Source organism: Ischnura elegans, chromosome 4 (assembly GCF_921293095.1).
Source record: "Ischnura elegans chromosome 4, ioIscEleg1.1, whole genome shotgun sequence".
Taxonomy (NCBI): domain Eukaryota; kingdom Metazoa; phylum Arthropoda; class Insecta; order Odonata; family Coenagrionidae; genus Ischnura; species Ischnura elegans.
Genome location: NC_060249.1, coordinates 107405582 through 107423263, shown reverse-complemented (window position 1 = coordinate 107423263; position 17682 = coordinate 107405582). Strand labels below are relative to the sequence as shown.

General features: G+C 38.3%; 1 protein-coding gene across 1 annotated transcript; it reads right to left on the bottom strand.

Moving 5' to 3' along the window:
• Positions 1–744: 744 nt before the first annotated feature.
• On the bottom strand, positions 745–16913 carry LOC124157865 (mitochondrial inner membrane protease ATP23 homolog). Its single transcript, XM_046532918.1, has 7 exons — positions 16402–16913; positions 16272–16317; positions 16100–16181; positions 15751–15975; positions 15499–15656; positions 8042–8164; positions 745–974 (listed from the first exon to the last, which is right to left on the bottom strand). The coding sequence occupies exons 1-6, from the start codon at positions 16709–16711 to the stop codon at positions 8119–8121; spliced, it is 867 nt and encodes a 288-aa protein (XP_046388874.1). The 5' UTR covers positions 16712–16913; the 3' UTR covers positions 745–974; positions 8042–8118.
• Positions 16914–17682: the final 769 nt, after the last annotated feature.

The window sequence follows — 17682 nt, the reverse complement described above, 5'->3', positions numbered from 1 at the left end:
TATTCCTTCCATCTACTCTGTATCTCTTCTTGCTCGGCTTGCAACCTTCCATCTTTAGTCTTAATTTTAGACATGGCATGCCTTTTTTGCTGCCCGATAGCGACTTAAATTTGGTGTACAACATGGCTACCTCTCCTTCCTTCCGAAACTTTTCCATTTCTTCACACTGTCTTTTCCACCAAGTCTCCCTTGCTCTCTTAGTTTCACGCCATAATCGATTATTAATTTGTCTATACATTCTTTTGCCCTGTTCTGTGTCAATGTTCTTCCACTTCCTCCTCTCCTCCATTTCTCTAATCATGTTCTACATTATCAACGGCTTCTTTACAAGGGCGTACCCAGGATCAAAACTGGGGGGGGGGGGGGGGAGGAGGCCAAGCCAATGTTGTTCAAGTTGTAGGTTAGATTTAAGAGATTTAAGCATGGAAAAGGCAATCTCCTGCAAAATTCTGCTATCTCTGCCCCGTTGTTCCGAATTCCTAATCCAAAATCTCCTTCTTCGTTTCCATCCCTCCCTTCCCTGACTGAAGCATTCCAGTCCTCCATCACTACCAGATTTTTCTTACCCCGAGTTTCTCTAATTATTTCCTTGTGCAAGCCTTTCCACCGCGACAAGGTTTTAGCCCAAGAGAAAGGGTGCTATGAATAGAGACTATGAAAAACAATTCAGGTTCTGAACATTTTACACCTTGAAAAGAGCAGTGACAGCTAAATAAAATTAGCCATATAAATACAATGACACAGTCTCCCTATATATGAGCTTTATTTGAACTGCTTAAAAATGTCACTACACCTTCAAGCCACGAAATTTTACCCCAGAGAGGCAATATTACACTGGTTACTTTGGTGTCTCTCAAAGTACTTTCTTAGCTATACTTTCCTTCACTACAACAAATTCGCTATCACAGCACAAACCTATGTAGGATCCACAATCAATTAACTCACAGCAATTCTGCTAGCCACTCATGAATATCCTGTAAAGAGAGAGGAAACATACATGTAACCACCAAAAAATAAAAAAAAGCCAATGAAGTATGTAGGTCATTGTGTCAGACAGTAATTTTACACAAGCATACAATTTCATGGCCTCAAGCAACCATAGGAAGGGGGAGATAGATGATGTGTATGAACACCTTGAGGAAATAATAAGGGATATCCTGGTTAAGAAAACTTAAGTGCTGATGGGGGGCAAGAACACTTCCGTATGATAAAGGAGGGGAGGGAATGAAAGAGGAATGAGAAAAACTGGGGGAGAAGGCAGTAGAATTTTGCAGGATGAATGCTCAATTCACCTTGAAAACTTAATTCAAACATGACTACCGGTATAGGTACACAATGGTCCAGGGGGTATGGGGAACTATCAGATAGGAACATCATGGAAAGACAAAAGTTTAGGAAAGCATGAAAAACTCAAGCAGTTGCCCTGCAGCAGATGCAGGTTCATAGGAAAATGAGAAAGTTGAGGAAATGAAACTCAGCAGCTCTGAAGGGGACTAAGAGAAGGGAATACAAGGTATTAATGGAGATTAGTACCAAGGAGACTAAAGATATGCAGATATTAGAGAAAGGGTTGGATAAAATTAAAACTGAACAGAGGAACAGTGAAAGTGACAGAGAAGTTGAATGCATATATAGAGAGTAGAGGACTTATGGAAACATGGGTAACAGACGAAATGATGAGGAAAATGGAAGAACATGTACAAAAATAAAGGCAAAAGGATGTATGCATATGAAAATAAAAAAATAGACTATTGCGGGATAGCAGGAAGGCAGGAGAGGCTTTGTGGAAAGACAGTAAGAACAAATGAATACATTTTAGAAAAAAGTAAGAAGTTGGCATGCTGTATGGCTACATGAAGTTATAATCAGGTCGCTAAAGAAGGCAAGCATAGGGCATTTTGTGTGGGCTATCAGTTTTTGGAAGAAATACGTGGAGGGACTGTATAGGAGTGGAAACAAGGAAGTGAGATTGAATATGTATAGAGAGGTTAAGAGTGGTGGATGAGGATTTCGGGCATGGGATGTGGAAATTTAGAGAGCCCTCTAGGATATGAAAGGAAAGATGGGGAAAACAATATTCTTTGTGAGCTTTTGAAGAATTCAGGGAAGCCAGGAAGAAGCTTTTTCAAAATAGTACCCAGGATCTGTGAGGAGGGGTATTGGCCAGATGATTTTAAGAGGACAGTTCTAATTCTACTTCCAAAAAAGAAGAAAGCTGCAGAATGCGGCCGAAAGGTTTTTATTGGAGATGTGCGAGTAGTATCCGCAAATACTCGAATACTTTGAATTTCACACCATACACTGTCGCACGCACGTCGTTGGTAGTTGTCTCGGAAAAATGTAGAGAACTCTATTCGTTTAGTGCATGCAGCAAAGTTTTAGGCAAGTTGACCAACTACATCAAATTCACGGATTAAAGCGGTAAAAAGAGTTCGACATGGGGAACTGAAAATGATCGGGTGAAAAAATCCGAAAACCCCCACCAGAAGAACCTCAATGCCGTGGGATAGTAACTATGTAGCACAATTCCCAAAATCCGCTACCCCCTCCATCCATCAGCCCTCGGCCCCTCCTCTGATGCTTTCCTCTTCTCCGAAATCAAACAAAAGGCCCCAGCTTGCGCAGGGTTCGTCTTACGAAGACCATAATTTAAAAGCTTCAAAAGAAAATATCAAGTTACAGGAGAATAATAGAATCGTGTTTCACCCTTCCCTTTTTCTGCCTACCTGCTTTGAAGTTCCTCATTTCTGGAGGTCAACTGCTGCATGAGTCAATTTTTTTATCATCATAATTGCGTTTAGGTATTTAAGCAGTGTCATTTCAAATGTGGAGATACGACTACACTAGCAAGGGTTGGTCTGCGCTAAAATATTATGTATATATCATGGGCAAAGAAAGCCATTTGCCTGGTCGCAGTCGCGCACACTAGATGGTTAAAAGCAGCAATCATGCCAAATGTGTCTTGTGCTCGCCACTTCCCAAAATATTCCGTAGCCCTTCCAATATAATAACAAGAGGCCCACCAATAAATGTCATTTCTTCTACAAAAAAGCCACTGTTATAATCCCCCGTTGATCTTTTGCTATGTTTTTGAGGAGAGTAGCAAGTATAGCTTTCATTTCTCCGCGATTGAAATGGCACTGCTTAAATACCTAAACGCCATTATGATGATAAAAAAATTGTCTCATGTCTATGCTTGCTGCAACTAAAATTAATAAAAAACTTGATGCGGTATGATCACAATGAAGACAACAAAATAAACTGCCATGATGAAGACCCGAACCCTGGCCCCCTGGGTGGGAATCACGTACGCTACCACAACCCCACCTGACCCGTCTACTGATTAGTGCAAAATTTTGGAATCATACATGGCTGGTGAAAAATACAGCATGAAAATTAATTAATTACAGCCAAACTAAGGCCCATTCAACAGAACCACTACTAGTTCAGAGATATGTTCACCATTCTGAAGGCCATAAAAAATACGGCATTGAAAAAGGCGGAGCAAGGTACATGGTCTCCCATTGTAAGTGTGAAAAATGTATTAATTTTGTAAACTTGAACATGATAATTGTTGCTGCAAACTGATGGTGGTCAAAGGGGATAGGAGGCAGGGGAGGTGTGACCGATACATCATCCAATAATTCTCACGCTACTCCAACAATAATTGCACGGAACACTTTTCAATATTACCTTTGGATCGAATTATTTCAAACCATATCATATCTTATGCAGTTTTATGCTTCAAATACATTTATAGAATAAAATTACAAATGTGGGGACCATTTAAAAGAATTCCAATAATACAATGTCTTCAGAATTAAAAGGTAAAATATTGATTCAAACCACCACCAAAAGCAAAAATGACTATGAAATTCTACGGCATACATTAATGGCGATTAATACAGAGCATAGTAGTCAGCAGTGTTTGCTGAAAGAGTTACAGGGAGATATATCATAAGAATCCTATTCAAATATGCTTAACAAATCTGATGTAAATATCAAAATCCATAAAAATGATTTTTGAAATCATGATTTTTATCAACCTCAAACCTTTGATGACGGTGGTCTTTTTGAAGAGAAATATGCACATCATCATAAAGTTACAAACATTCGGATCAAGGACATGTATTACTTTTAAGGTACCAATGGGCTAACATAAACACTGAGGGCCAGTTTCACCAACCTCTCTCTGATTGACGATCAGTTGATCGGCATAAATTCCCTGATCCGAGTTCAAATCTCGCATCTGTTTCACCAACATTTGATCCTAGATCAAGAATCAAAATCACTTGATCAGCAATCGCATAGCATTATTTTTCTCATAGATTGGTAAGAAGTTGTCCTATTGGCTGATCCTAATCTAGATCCCAAGTTATACTATCTGTCAATAGGGTGGTTTCCTATTATTTTTTATTGCCTAAATCGAAAGATTGTTACTCCTGGAGTACGTATTCCACGCTTTTAGATTTTTAAAAGACGATATCTATTTTTCGCGATTAAATGAAAAGTGAAAATTTTCAAGCACCCGAAAACGCGATGGCTAAGTATGAATGCCAGGAAAGCCCCGTGTGACGTCGTTCTGGTTCCCGCTGCCGCAAGTGAGGTGACCTTGGGGCGAGACTTTGAGCGCTGAAAAGACACAGGATGCTAGCAGGTAGCAGAGTACCCTGCTAGCTGGTAGCGCTTGGCTTAAATAAGGATTATTAATACCTTATCAAACAAAGAAAACTTTCTGACCTTAGCCAGTTTTAATAAGTGATTATTAACAATAAGACATGTTTCCCTGAGCTTTGTGCCTCATGCATGCATTGGTAATCTCAGACGATGTAAAACTATCTTTTCGTATACAAACTAGGTCCCTGTGACGTCACGTGGAGTGGCATCGCATGGGTGCCAATCTGGCCTTTTTCAAATGAGGATAAAAATTGACCATTGCCATTCATCTAAAGCAGTATTTCTAAAACCAAATAATTTGTATATTATGAACACACTAATGGTGGGTAACAAATCGCAATTAATGCCTTTTCGTTTTCGTTGATGAAGGAAACTACCCTATTCATGTAAACTAAAATGTGATATATGTACATCCAACACCAGTAGACATTACCCAAAACCAATTTAGTATCGTTGATTATACTTCATTGAAAATTATGGTAAAAAAATGCCTCTAATTTACTTTGCATTCTCTTTGCATCTTAGGTTATACCACAACTGTGAATGGTTTTAAAGTAATGTATGCAATGAAACTGTTGATTGTTATGATTTTACACCTTAACATAATTATTACAATGCTGAGTATTCAACAGTTTAGCATTTAGCAGGACTGTATCACTTGTTTAAGATATTACCAATAATTTTCACCTTGAAATCACTTTCAGCATTATAACTTTTTTCATAACACTGGGTTATGTGACCCCTTCACCTACATCACCTTATTCAAGAAAGATATTTTATAATACACTACTATGCATTAATTATCTTTAGGATACAATTTAAAACCACTATTACAGGTTTGTTACAACTCCTGCGCAGCAAAGTTGTCTACAGAGATCACCTAGCTGAATTTGACTAACAAATGAGGGTGTGTAATATATATGACATGAGATGTGTATAAATAATACTACATCATTCATTATTTCTGATCCCTTGTCCATTAATTAATAAAATCTACCCAGGATTTGTTGTACCACAATATAGCAGAACCTCATCTTAATACCAAAATCTTCGGTTTCCCTAGTAACATAAAAATCATGTATGATTTTTATCTTTTGCCACTATTCACACAATCAGCTAGGATTATATTACCTTCACCCAGTTAAGTTACAAATTAAAGTGTAAAATCTCAATTATCACCGAAACGCAATGCCAACATCGATTAAGCGAAGGAAGGAACACATAATTTTAAAGGCACCTTTTCAATGGTTTTGATTTATCCGGTCATTACACTTGATTTACATGCACGAAACAAAAATATGAAAGTGAACTCCTTATATAAGCTGAGGTGCCAAATGCTTATTATGAAATCAAGGCTAATTTATGTACTTACATGGAACATTTGGCGTGACCAGTATCATACCCAACATACAATTTTATGAACAATTTACTCTAATAAATTAGCACTATTATTAAAACTAACTAGTAGAGTAAATTTCTTTCCTGAAAATAATAACCTTCTAACAAAAACCTTGAAATTTATCATTACAAACCTTAGCAGATTCTGGCCTATAGAACTACCATTTAATTCCATGTATGTTTACTTTATATAACTTACTGTTACCGTACACTGAGTAATTACAATAAAATGTATGATTAAAATACAAATCATCAACAAAACAAGACCAACAGTAGTAAAATTGCGATTCGTTACCCACCATTACTGTATTCATTTATACCTTCCAACTAGATACCATCATCTTCAAAAAAACGTCAATCTTAGCCTTACAATATTCATTACTCTCGTGTTGAAAACCTGCTAAATTTACATACCGTGTGTTCAAGCTACTTAATTTAATTGAAAGCTTCCCATTATGTAGAATCTCTGAGCTATTTAAAGTTGTTTCAAGAGTGATATTGGATGATTCCTTCTGTTTCTTCTGTCTATCCTGTTATGAATACGCTCTAAGACAAAATCAACAACAGGCATGGATAATCTAAATTTAATTAAAAACTGCTTTTCTTCATATATATCATACGTGTTAACTTCCAGGGTCCTCTGGTGAGCACATAAGATGAAATAATCAATAATTATTTCCAACTCCACGTCAAATGATGACAATACCTCGGCCATCTTGGTTGATCATGATTTGATCAAAGAAAATCTATGATCAACTTGATCAAGGGTGTTGATCCCCGATTAGTGCTGATTGTCGCTGGTGAAACTCAATCAGTATGATTGGAGATTAATTTTTACTTGATCCAAGATCAAGCGTTGATTTTTGTTGATGAAACCGGCCCTGAGATTCCAAAAGCTTTGCCACTACAGGGAAATGGACACAACCACCATCATTAAATGGCAATAGGGTAGTCTCCTTCATCAAATAAAACGAAAGGCATTGATTGCGATTCGTTACCCACCATTACTGTATTCATAATATACAAATTATTTCGTTTTAGAAATATCGGTTTAGACGAATGGCAATGGTCCATTTTTATCCTCATTTGAAAAGGGCCAGATTGGCACCCATGCGATGCCACTCCACGTGATGTCACAGGGACCTAGTTTCTATACGAGAAGATAGGAGTTATACATCGTCTGAGGTTACCAATGCATGCATGAGGCGCATAGCTCAGGGAAACATGTCTTAATAATCACTTATTAAAACTGGCTAAGGTCGGAAAGTTTTCTTCATTTGATAAGGTATTAATAATCCTTATTTAAGCCAAGCGCTACCAGCCAGCAGGGTACTCAGCTACCCGCTAGCAGCCTGCGTCGTATCAGCGCTCAACTCGCCTCAAGGTCACCTCACAGGATGGCAACGGGAACCAGAAATACGCCACACCGAGAGAGATTTCCCGGCATTCATACTTGCGCGTCTCGTTTTCGCGCGCTTGAAAATTTTCACTTTTCATTTAATTGCGAAAAATAGATGTCGTCATTTAAAAATCTAAAAGCGTGAAATACGTACTCCAGGAGTAATAATCTTTCGATTTAGGCAATAAAAAAATAATATGAAACTACCCTATTACTCTGAATTTGAGCAAATCCACCTCGCTAATACTGACTGTCATTCCCTTCTTTTTTCCAAATTGCACCCATAATCCCCTTCACTATTCCCCTCCCACTCTGTTGTCCATATGCATGTATGTATATGCTTCATTGAAATGCATTCAGAAAATGCTTCATTTCAGCACTACTAAAAGCTTCTCTTTATGAGATATTGACAGATAGGAAGATAATAGACGATTACAACCATATTTAGAATCTGAAATTCATACATTCAATGGAATCTCAAACAAATGGCTTCAAAAGGATACAATCACAGCTATAAATTCAGATCCCAACTTTAGACACAATTTTCAACAAGGAGGAATGGTTTACCTTTGGAATAATGCTATCATCCATTTCTCTTGAGTAAAGTCAAAAGGGAATCCAGATAGAGGCTGGAAGCAGAAACTCTAATCATCATGGTAGCCAAACAGATGAACTCCTTCGACATAAGCCCTGGAGTGAAAAATCATATAATGAGCATATTTAAAAGTTCAAGGAGGTAAATACAATTTATTTACATTAAATGAATCAAATTCAGAACAACTCAATGAAAGATGTTGTCAACTGAAATAGCACAAGAATGTATGAAGCACATGGAATTACCTTTCACTACATTTTATTAAGTAAAAAGAACCATGATGGATATTTGTTCTGGTAATTTTTGATGTAATATGTTCTGCTAACATATTGGGTTAAATCATGATCACAAATTAAAAATTAAAATATTAAGATGATAACTAGATAATCTGTGCAAAAATTTTGCGCTTTCATTCTATCAGGGAAAAAGTATGTTAAGGAAATGGTGTAAATGGGTTTTTACGAGAGGTGTGTAATAAAGCACTTCCTTTACACTTATTTTCTTGTACCAGTGAGTGTTTTTTATCTTTTTTTAGTGTGTTCTGTGATTCTGCCCAACCTAGGGTTTTTTATGTTATTTTCTTGCAAAAATATACAAAACATGTGAATAAAATACAGGCAAGAAAGTTTGGTACCAATAGGAACAATCATGATGCCTGTTAATGACTAATGGCTAGAGGTCCGTGAAAGTGGTTTTATTTTTTGCTAAAATTCGTTTTAAAACCATGTGATTTCTGTGTTATAGAAAATCTTGGCGGTGTTATTATAATGCTACAATTTTCCCACATTTATAGGCGTTTTATTATTTTATGGTACACATTTCATTAATATTTATACGTTTATTAAGCATTTTACATAACATTTAACACAATTTCGATTGCACAAAATTTCTGATAAAACTAAATGAAAGAAATGGTTCAAGGTATATGAATGGTTCAAGTATGCAGTCTTGGTGAATATGATCAGCAAACGGCAAATTCCCACTACCTCATATGTGTATACTTCGAGAGCCATTCCAGAATTTTTGGATTGTCAAGTTTCTCTAAACAAAATAAAGCCGTTAAAAATGCTTCAGTAGTATCAACCACAAGCTCCTCCTTTGCTTTCTTTGACTGAGTGCCAGTGTGTTCAAATGATAGGTGTCGTTTTGCGGGTTCCGTTCGTCCCGTCGCACATTTATGTATATCGCTACTGATGTACTTTAACAATGTATCACATCTTTCAAATTCAAATCTTTTATTACAAACTTTGCACAGTAATACTCGGTATCACTAGCTTTTAAAATTCCTTTCCTTTGTTTGATGTAAAACAGTCCAACCGCAAAACACAACCACTCACGATGGTGTTTTCAAATTGAGTGCTGGGTAGCTAAGGTGTAACCATGGTACTGTATAACTTACAAATTGGCCGAAATGTTTCATGTCGTAGGTTCCCTTTCTATACCCCTCACCCAGGCGTTTAGAGAAGGTAGGACAGGAACTACATACAACAAAATCGCTTAGTTTTGATAACAGCTGTTCCCAATCGGTCAGGAAAGGCAGAGAAAGAAGCACACTTAACAAAACATAATCGGATTCAAAGAAACTTGAAAAATTATTTCCCATTTATAGATCCTGTAACATCTAGAATGAGATGCTTTCTCACCTGAAGAATTAGATGTTAGATTTGGCCAATGTCGAAATGATTTTTCTTTTGCATTTTAGCTCAGTGGAGAGTCGAATATCCGACGATCTGTTCGGTAACAAGGAGAACCCCCGCTCCTATCCTTTCCGTGCCTTCTTTCCCTTCCTCAACTGCTAGCGCTTCATGCTTTCAAATAACCATACGTGTCTATGGATGTCTTTAAATGAATCGAATCGCGCAGTTGATGGCACGGCGCCGTTGACGGCCATCTCTGTCACCACGGCGCCCATTTCAATCCGGCCCGGCGGTACGCCATCTAATGTGTGAAATACAGGCAGTGCTACATTGAGGCCGCTTTCTGACAAAACGACTTTTCCCCGGCCGCCATTCACGTCATGACGCCGTGAAATCAAGGCTGCTCTCAGACGAGACGACTCTCTGCCATACTGTGGGCCATGCCGTGAACAGCGGCCCAACCCAACCCAACCCAACCAGTGGCCATATTTAAGTCTATGAAATTGTTACATTAGACCCGCACTCAAGGTTTTCCTGCAACAAGTTTTCCAATAACGCTGTCTAATGCATCGCGGTGAGTCACCGGAATTACTTCTCGGCATTGATGCGTACCGGGGGGGTGAGCTTGTACTTCTGCTCTTCCGTGGCCGCGTTAAATTTCTTTCTTCAGGTGAGAAAGCGCCTCATTCTAAATATTTCGGGATTGATACATGGGAATCGAAGAGAGAGGCTGTGATAAATTTAACGACAAATTCTGGTGAAGAAATCACTTCAGTGCACGATATCATGCGGATGCGTTCAGCACGAGACTAAACGAGCCAATTGACCTTTGGAATCGTAGTGAGATAGAGAAAATGAACGTCGGCAGCATTAAACAATGGGCTTTAATAGATTAGACTCATTAGATGTGATTTTTTTGCTAATTCACCTAAAATAGCAAAAAACGCGAAATTTCGTTTTTATTCACCGATTTCGCGATATTTCGCGTGTCGCGGAATTGACGGACTAATGGCACTTATTTACACAACTTCTTTAAAGGCAATATTAGAAGTAACAATGTTGTTTCCTGAAACTTTGGGGTTATGAATTTATTTAACACAAAGATAAATATCACGGAAAGTGCAAACTCTAGAAAATGCTACTGTGTATTTCTTTATATTTTCACATTTGTAGTCAATACTCATTGATAATAATTCTTGAACACTTTCAACACGATATTTTTACTCATTCACGATAAAAATTAACTTTTAAGTTCCTTACATATGATGTCTCTTTTAGAGAACATTTAACATTCTTCATACTTCTTAGATTTTTCTTCTTTTATTTTATATTTTTGCTTGCTTACGTTACGTTTCTTTGGTTTAGTCATGGATAAAAGTGTTTTTAAAGTTTTTTTTTCAGTTCAGTATAAAAGAATGTGTGGAGTCTATATAGTTTGAGCAAGTAATCAAAATTGAAAAATCGAATCTTTGAAGTCAATTTAATCGGTGATTTGAGCTTGAGATTGTACTTTTCATCAAAAGTCAGTGTTTAGACGTTTAAAATGATACCACAATCATCAATGTAGCTGCAGTGTTAACAGAGCATATAAGGAATGACAGAAAAATACCTTTCTGTAGTAATAATATGATAAATTTAAACATATTAACCCTTAAACACCAGACCCATGCCCAGGAAAATGCTTTCCCATCAATAGGCACCTAAGGAACATTTTTACTTCACTGTACGTAGCTCTCAGGAGGAGTACATACATTTACAAGGGCCCATCCTTGGAGCCCAACTAAGCGGGATGCATCTTCCCCCATCCATTAGCTTCCATCCTTCAATGGATTATCACACATTTTTTCAGCATGAATAGATACAAAACCTACAGCACTGGCTGTTTAATTAAAGCAGTGCCTAAAATTGGAAAACGTTTTCGGTGCTAAGAGTGCTGTAAAATATTTAAAATATTCTCATGCTACTCATACTCGTAGCATGAGAATATTTTAAACCTCTCTGTATGGAACTCTTTTTAGGGGTGGAGTTACCCTGCTATTTTTTTCCCTCAGGTTAGGGACCCAACACTGCGGGGAACCCGCCCATTACCCCAGCCACTAGACAATTCCCTCAAACCCTATCATAGCACGAATTCACATTCAACTGATTACATTACCAGTGTTTTTTTCGACCAAATATTGTATTTGAGATGCAATATTTTTCTCTTATAAAAGAATTACTGATATTTTTTTAAGCATTGTGGTATTTTAAACGGGTATCTAGTGTTGATAACAACGAAATTAGTCAATACAAGGTAATAAGGCTATAAATCCAGAAGTACGTTATTTTTAACACTAAAATTTTGCTTAAAAATTGCTGATGCACATAACATATCGAAGAATTAATTTCAAAGTATTAAAAAATCGTAGTATTCAACAAAATATATCATTGAAAAAACTAATGACAATATAACCACTTCTCAACAGATTCCTGCGGTTAGGATGATCATAAATGAGCAGCAGGTTCAGACTTAATTGCTGAGGAGTGACCCCAAAGACTACAATTACTACCTCAGTGGTCACTTCCCTTGCATCGGCTATAGCCGATGTCTAGTCGTATGCGTTAAAACAGTCCACCACTCCACAGAACGTCAGGTGTAGCCGACGGGAATTTTCATATGCAGAAGACCTAACATTGGGTATAACTGTCAAAAATCACTGCAGTGTCTTTAGAAGAGAATGACATTAGTGTCTCATTTATGCATCCACATGGTCCATCGAAATGTTCCACATGGCCCAAAGTAGAAGAAAGACTTATGTGAAGTGCCATTGAAAAATACTCTGTGCAAATTGCAACTCATTCACCGTTTCCAGCCAGTAGCAGTGGGTGTTTGCACACATTGGATGCCATGGAAGTAAACAAGATTGAACTTGCTTTCAGTCAATAGATATAACCAATCATTCAGATATGAACTCTTTGCTGTTATGAATGCTAAGTAGAATGAAACTGCATTTTTTTCCCCCTTGAAGGTATGCAATCTTGGTGTAAAAGAGTCGAAAACATGCCTAACTTTGACATGCCTTAAAACAAAAAGTATAAAAATACTACCTTTTTTATTTTTTTTATTGAAAGCAGAACATTTAAACTACCCGCTGAGAAATTATAAAGAAAATTAAAGGTGGCCTTTTTCAGTAATAAATTGTTAAATAATGACTAATTTTTATTGTTTAAACAAGTCCTATTTATTTATAATTGCTTCAAATGACTTGAAAGTTATGCCATAATGTGCATTTATGAATTCTCTTCAAAATAAAACAATAACCACTGCTTTACGGGCCATGGTTCCTTAGTAATCAGCATTTATGTGATTTTTCATTTTTTACTCTGAGGCCTGACACTGCAATGTTCAAAGGACGGTAACTTTATGACGGTTCAGTTCTGAGCAGAGATAAAGTCATCATTATTCATCATAAGGATACTGCTTTCACATATATAAATTTCAGAGAAATCGGTGGTGGTCACCTGACACCCCTCTGCCTGATTTGAGATGAAATCCCCCCTCAATCAATATCAATACTCGATTTCCCTATGCCGATTCACCATCACACAATATCAAAGGCTAGTTAATCAACATTATAACTCCCTGGTCTCCCTCATAAAATTAATTTCTCTTTGCGCACCTAACCTTCTCAAGGAAGTTAACACAATTCTAGTCACTGCGCACCTCTCTCTTGAGAGGAAACGTGAGAAATCGCTACACTCTCTCCCTTTGCATTTCCCATTTCCATGAGGGCCTTTCCTTCCCCCAGCTTCTCTCAGCACCCCACAGCCCCCCCTCATAGGTGTCAAACCAAACTTGGATGCTCTTTTCAAACTCCCCCCTCCATCCCCACCTCCGCCGCGGCACATAGCAGACCCCAAACTCTCTACCAGACCTTGATGCACTCCTAACCCAAATCACCCTAATTACCGCACCCATTGGAGCTCAGCCCTGCTAAAGTTTCTGTCCTCAACTAGAGGCTCTCCTTCTCCTCAACACATAGGGTTAAACCCCATAACTGTCCTCAAGGACATTTTGAATTTTTGCCGAAACCTACATTGGAAGGTTTTCTGGAATCCCCACGCAAAACAATATGCACCCTAAGGTATTCACGATGCTCTTCACAAACTCTGCTTCCCTTCCTCCCGCCAGCACAAACCTCTTCCACCCCACCACCCACTCAAAACTTTCATCAACTGTCTCCTTTCCAGGGTCTCGAGTGATTCTTTTCTACCCTCTCTTAACCCACCCCCTTAAGAGTCTGCTGCAATCAGGAAACTCCAAAAAAACCCAAATATAGTGATTAACTCAGCCGATAAAGGTTCCACGGTTGTTGTACTAGACAATAGCGACAATACCATGGAGTGCAGCTGACTATTAGGATACTCCTCCTCCTACTCCCCTCTCTCATCAGACCCTAATTATGATGTCCATAGGGAATTGAACACCCTACTAAAAACAAAAGGTCCCTCCGATGGCCTAAGCCATTCGGACGTTTCCCTTCTTTCACTGTCTCACACCATCTATCTATATCCTTCCTAAAATTGATAAAGCAAATAACCCAGGCCGCCCCATAGTTTCCTCCCAAAACACTCCTAGAGTGCACATCTGCTTTCGTTGATTTCTGTTTCTGTCACTTCTTCTATCTCCAACACTAACATCACTTTCTTAGATGTGGACATGCGCCTTTCTGACAATAACAAATTCAAAACATTGGTTCACATCAAAGCTACTAGCAAGTAGCAATACCTCCACTACAACAGTTGTATGTTCCTCTCCAAACTACACATCTTTCTTACCCGCTGTGGGCACACCAAAAAACTTTTAATTAATAAATAAGGAAAAAACTGTACATTTTTAATAAACCCCGCACAGATAAAATTGCTCCCCATCTTTGCTCAATACTTAATTTCTTGGAACTCTCTTGGAATGATATCCTGAAGGACTTGTATATACCCCACTCTTTCCAACCACAAATCCATCTCCCAGATTTTCCCTACTACTCCACGGATCACCTATAAGAGACCACCTAATCAATGCACTATTTTTAAAGCCACCCACCCTATTCAAAAATCGAAGTCAGTAGTCAGTCACCACCACTCTACCCTTACCATGCAACCATCCAAGATGTAAAACCGGCAAGATATCCTCTCCACCTCCAGCCTCTCTCCTCCCCTAACTAATATGCCTCCCGATATTTCCCTCAACCACCTGTACTTACACCAATATCATTTACTTCCTTCATTGCAACTTCTGCCCCGCTTTCTATGCAGGTCAATGCACCACCCCCCTCAACCTCAGAAATAATCACCACACCTGCTGTCAGTCATCTCCCCACACATCTCTCCCAATTCCCACACATTCTTTTTCTCAAGACTCCCTCTTCAATGAATGTTTCAATGTATCAGTTATTGCCACTCTCCCCACCATTGACTCCGCCCTCAATCTCCACAACCTCGAATTGGTGTGCATTCGGCCTATGCAAGCCAATAGCTTCCATGGGTTGAACATCTCAAGCCAACCCTCTCCCCCCAAAGACCTCCCCCCTCCCTTTTCCAAAGCACTCCCTTCCTGCTCCCCATTCTCTCTTTGGCCGAGAAAGAAGTTACAACTTTGAAAGCTTCGAGTTTTATTTTCTCCTGAGAGTTTTTCTTTTTAGCCCTTACCCTTGCTCAAGACTTTTTGCTCTTACTGAATATCCCTTCTCTTATGAAAAAGCTAAATGAAGATTAATAAGTGGATTCCACATAACTATAAGTAACCAAATTCTTGCCTCTGCATATCTGTGGAATTTCTTCTACACCGCCGTCCTATAGGCTCCATGTCAGCATAACAACGGTTGAACACTCGATCCACAGCAGCCACTGCTTCAGATTCACTCACTTTTCGCACTGCTAGAACTGACTGCACAGCCTTTGTCATCACACACTCCTGCAAGATGATGTGATGTAATTACTCTAAAAATTAATACATCAAATTCATACGGAACAGCCAAGATGAAATTCAGAAAGATAAATTAGCCTACTCGATGTTGCTGGGATATACGAAAAGGAGAGGCATCCCCTTGCGTCCAGGCACTTAAGAATGAACAGTGTGTAAGATTAGCAGCTCTTACTTCACTGCAGGCTAAATGGTCTATGTTGGTAAAATCGAAATTCCTAGTACACCAATCAAACATATGTATCATTTCATGGGTTAAAACACTTTGGACCATGCCTTCAGAACGCGCAACATTCTGGCATATCACCACCTGCAGTATTAAAGGAAAAAATGTTTCATGACGCGGAATTCAAGTAACAACGGCTTATTTCCTCACATAACTACACGTTCTTGATTTCATCCTTAAATAATCCAATTAATACGGAAGAAAGTACCTGATTGAGTAATGGATCATATCCACCACTAACGGAAACATCGCACACCTCACACGCGATGTGACGCCGGATATCAATAGGGCTGTATGAATTATGAAATATATTAGTAAAATATTGGAATGACAATTTACAGTGCAGTCTAATGATACAACACATAAAAGTACTCACGTACCACCCAGCTCTATTAAGTGCTCCCATCATTAACTTAACGATTGGACCTGCAACAATAGCAATGCAAATTATTTCAGGAAGAGGATACTGTATTCATATCAGATACCTTCTGTTAAAAGTCTGTACTCAACTATTTTTTACACACGAATACGCTCTCCTTTCGCATTTAATTTTATCTACATTTTCTCTTCCTTCGCCACGAAAAAATATGCTCATCCAGCTAGGCTGGTACTTCTGTCCTCTCCTCTCCGGGTAAAGGTCATAACCCCACTGTTTTTCCTCAACTCTCTCACTTTTCACGGAAGAATTATCGGAAATTTTTTCTTTGGAGGAAGCTGTTTCATTATTTACAGGCGGAACTTCATTATATGTCTTTGGGGCTGAAGAATTATCAATGCCTAGAAGTTTTTCAACATCATCACTGTCGCTGCTCTTCCCCATTCCGATTTAGACAATGATAACCGTGATACCACAAAAATTTAGATTAAAATAGCTAAATTTAAAGCTTACGAGCCTATTCGGTGCATTGCTACTTAAAATACCACTAAAATATTCCAGAAGCTATCTTGAAAAGTGACGAAACTGCTACAACTTTCCAGCCACAACCCATGCACTCTTTCGCTTCACTGTGAGTACGAGTTTCGTTGAGCAACTGTCATATATTATAGTTTGACGAATGACCGCACTACATCAATGGCGCGACGGTCGTATTCGCCGCGCGTAGTTCGATCTAAAATAGTAAAAATACTCTGATTGTAAGTAATATATATGATTAGAATGAATAAAAAAAATGCACATGTTGGATCATTTATCAAACTAATAGTTATGGTTCAGTCGTCGGACGTGCTAGGCTGGTGCTCCGCTTCCCAAGGGCGAGAACTACATTGCGTGAAATCATTGCATTACCCAACTTTGCTTTTGAGGTAAATAATGTCATCAAAAAAATAAAAACGCCCGGATTTGATGGAGTTTCAGCCTTTACTTTAAAATATGTTAGTGAAATATGAGCTCCTGTAATTAGTAATAAATCTGAGTTTTAGTTCGGGTGAGTTTCCCGAGGGCACAGTCTGAACATATGTTTAGACTGTGCCGAGGGTATGAAAATTGCTGTTGTAATACCAATTCCCAAAAAGGGCAGTCGAACTGATTACAGACCGATTTCTTTGCTGCCGGTGTTTTCAAAAACCATAGAAAAGGTTGTCAAAAAATGTTTATTGAGTTTCTTTTCCAGAAATAGCTATTTATCAAATAACCAATTCGGTTTTGTGGAAGGAAAATCTACTGAAGACTCTCTGCTTAAATTTTGCTCTGAATCATTTAATGGGCTAAATAAAGGAGCATGCATTTCAGGCATATTTGTTGACATCAAAAAGGTCTTTGATTCACTGGATGATGATATTTTGTTATGTAGG

What these genes read in the sequence shown, in the direction of transcription:
- LOC124157865 (XM_046532918.1), bottom strand. Translation starts at nt 16,711, where the DNA reads ATGGGGAAGAGCAGCGACAGTGATGATGTTGAAAAACTTCTAGGCATT. An exon ending in GTATTCGTGTGTAAAAAATA is followed by an intron (nt 16,318 to 16,401) that starts GTTGAGTACAGA and finishes CTATTGTTGCAG; the next exon opens with GTCCAATCGTTAAGTTAATG. An exon ending in ATGATCCATTACTCAATCAG is followed by an intron (nt 15,976 to 16,099) that starts GTACTTTCTTCC and finishes TTAATACTGCAG; the next exon opens with GTGGTGATATGCCAGAATGT.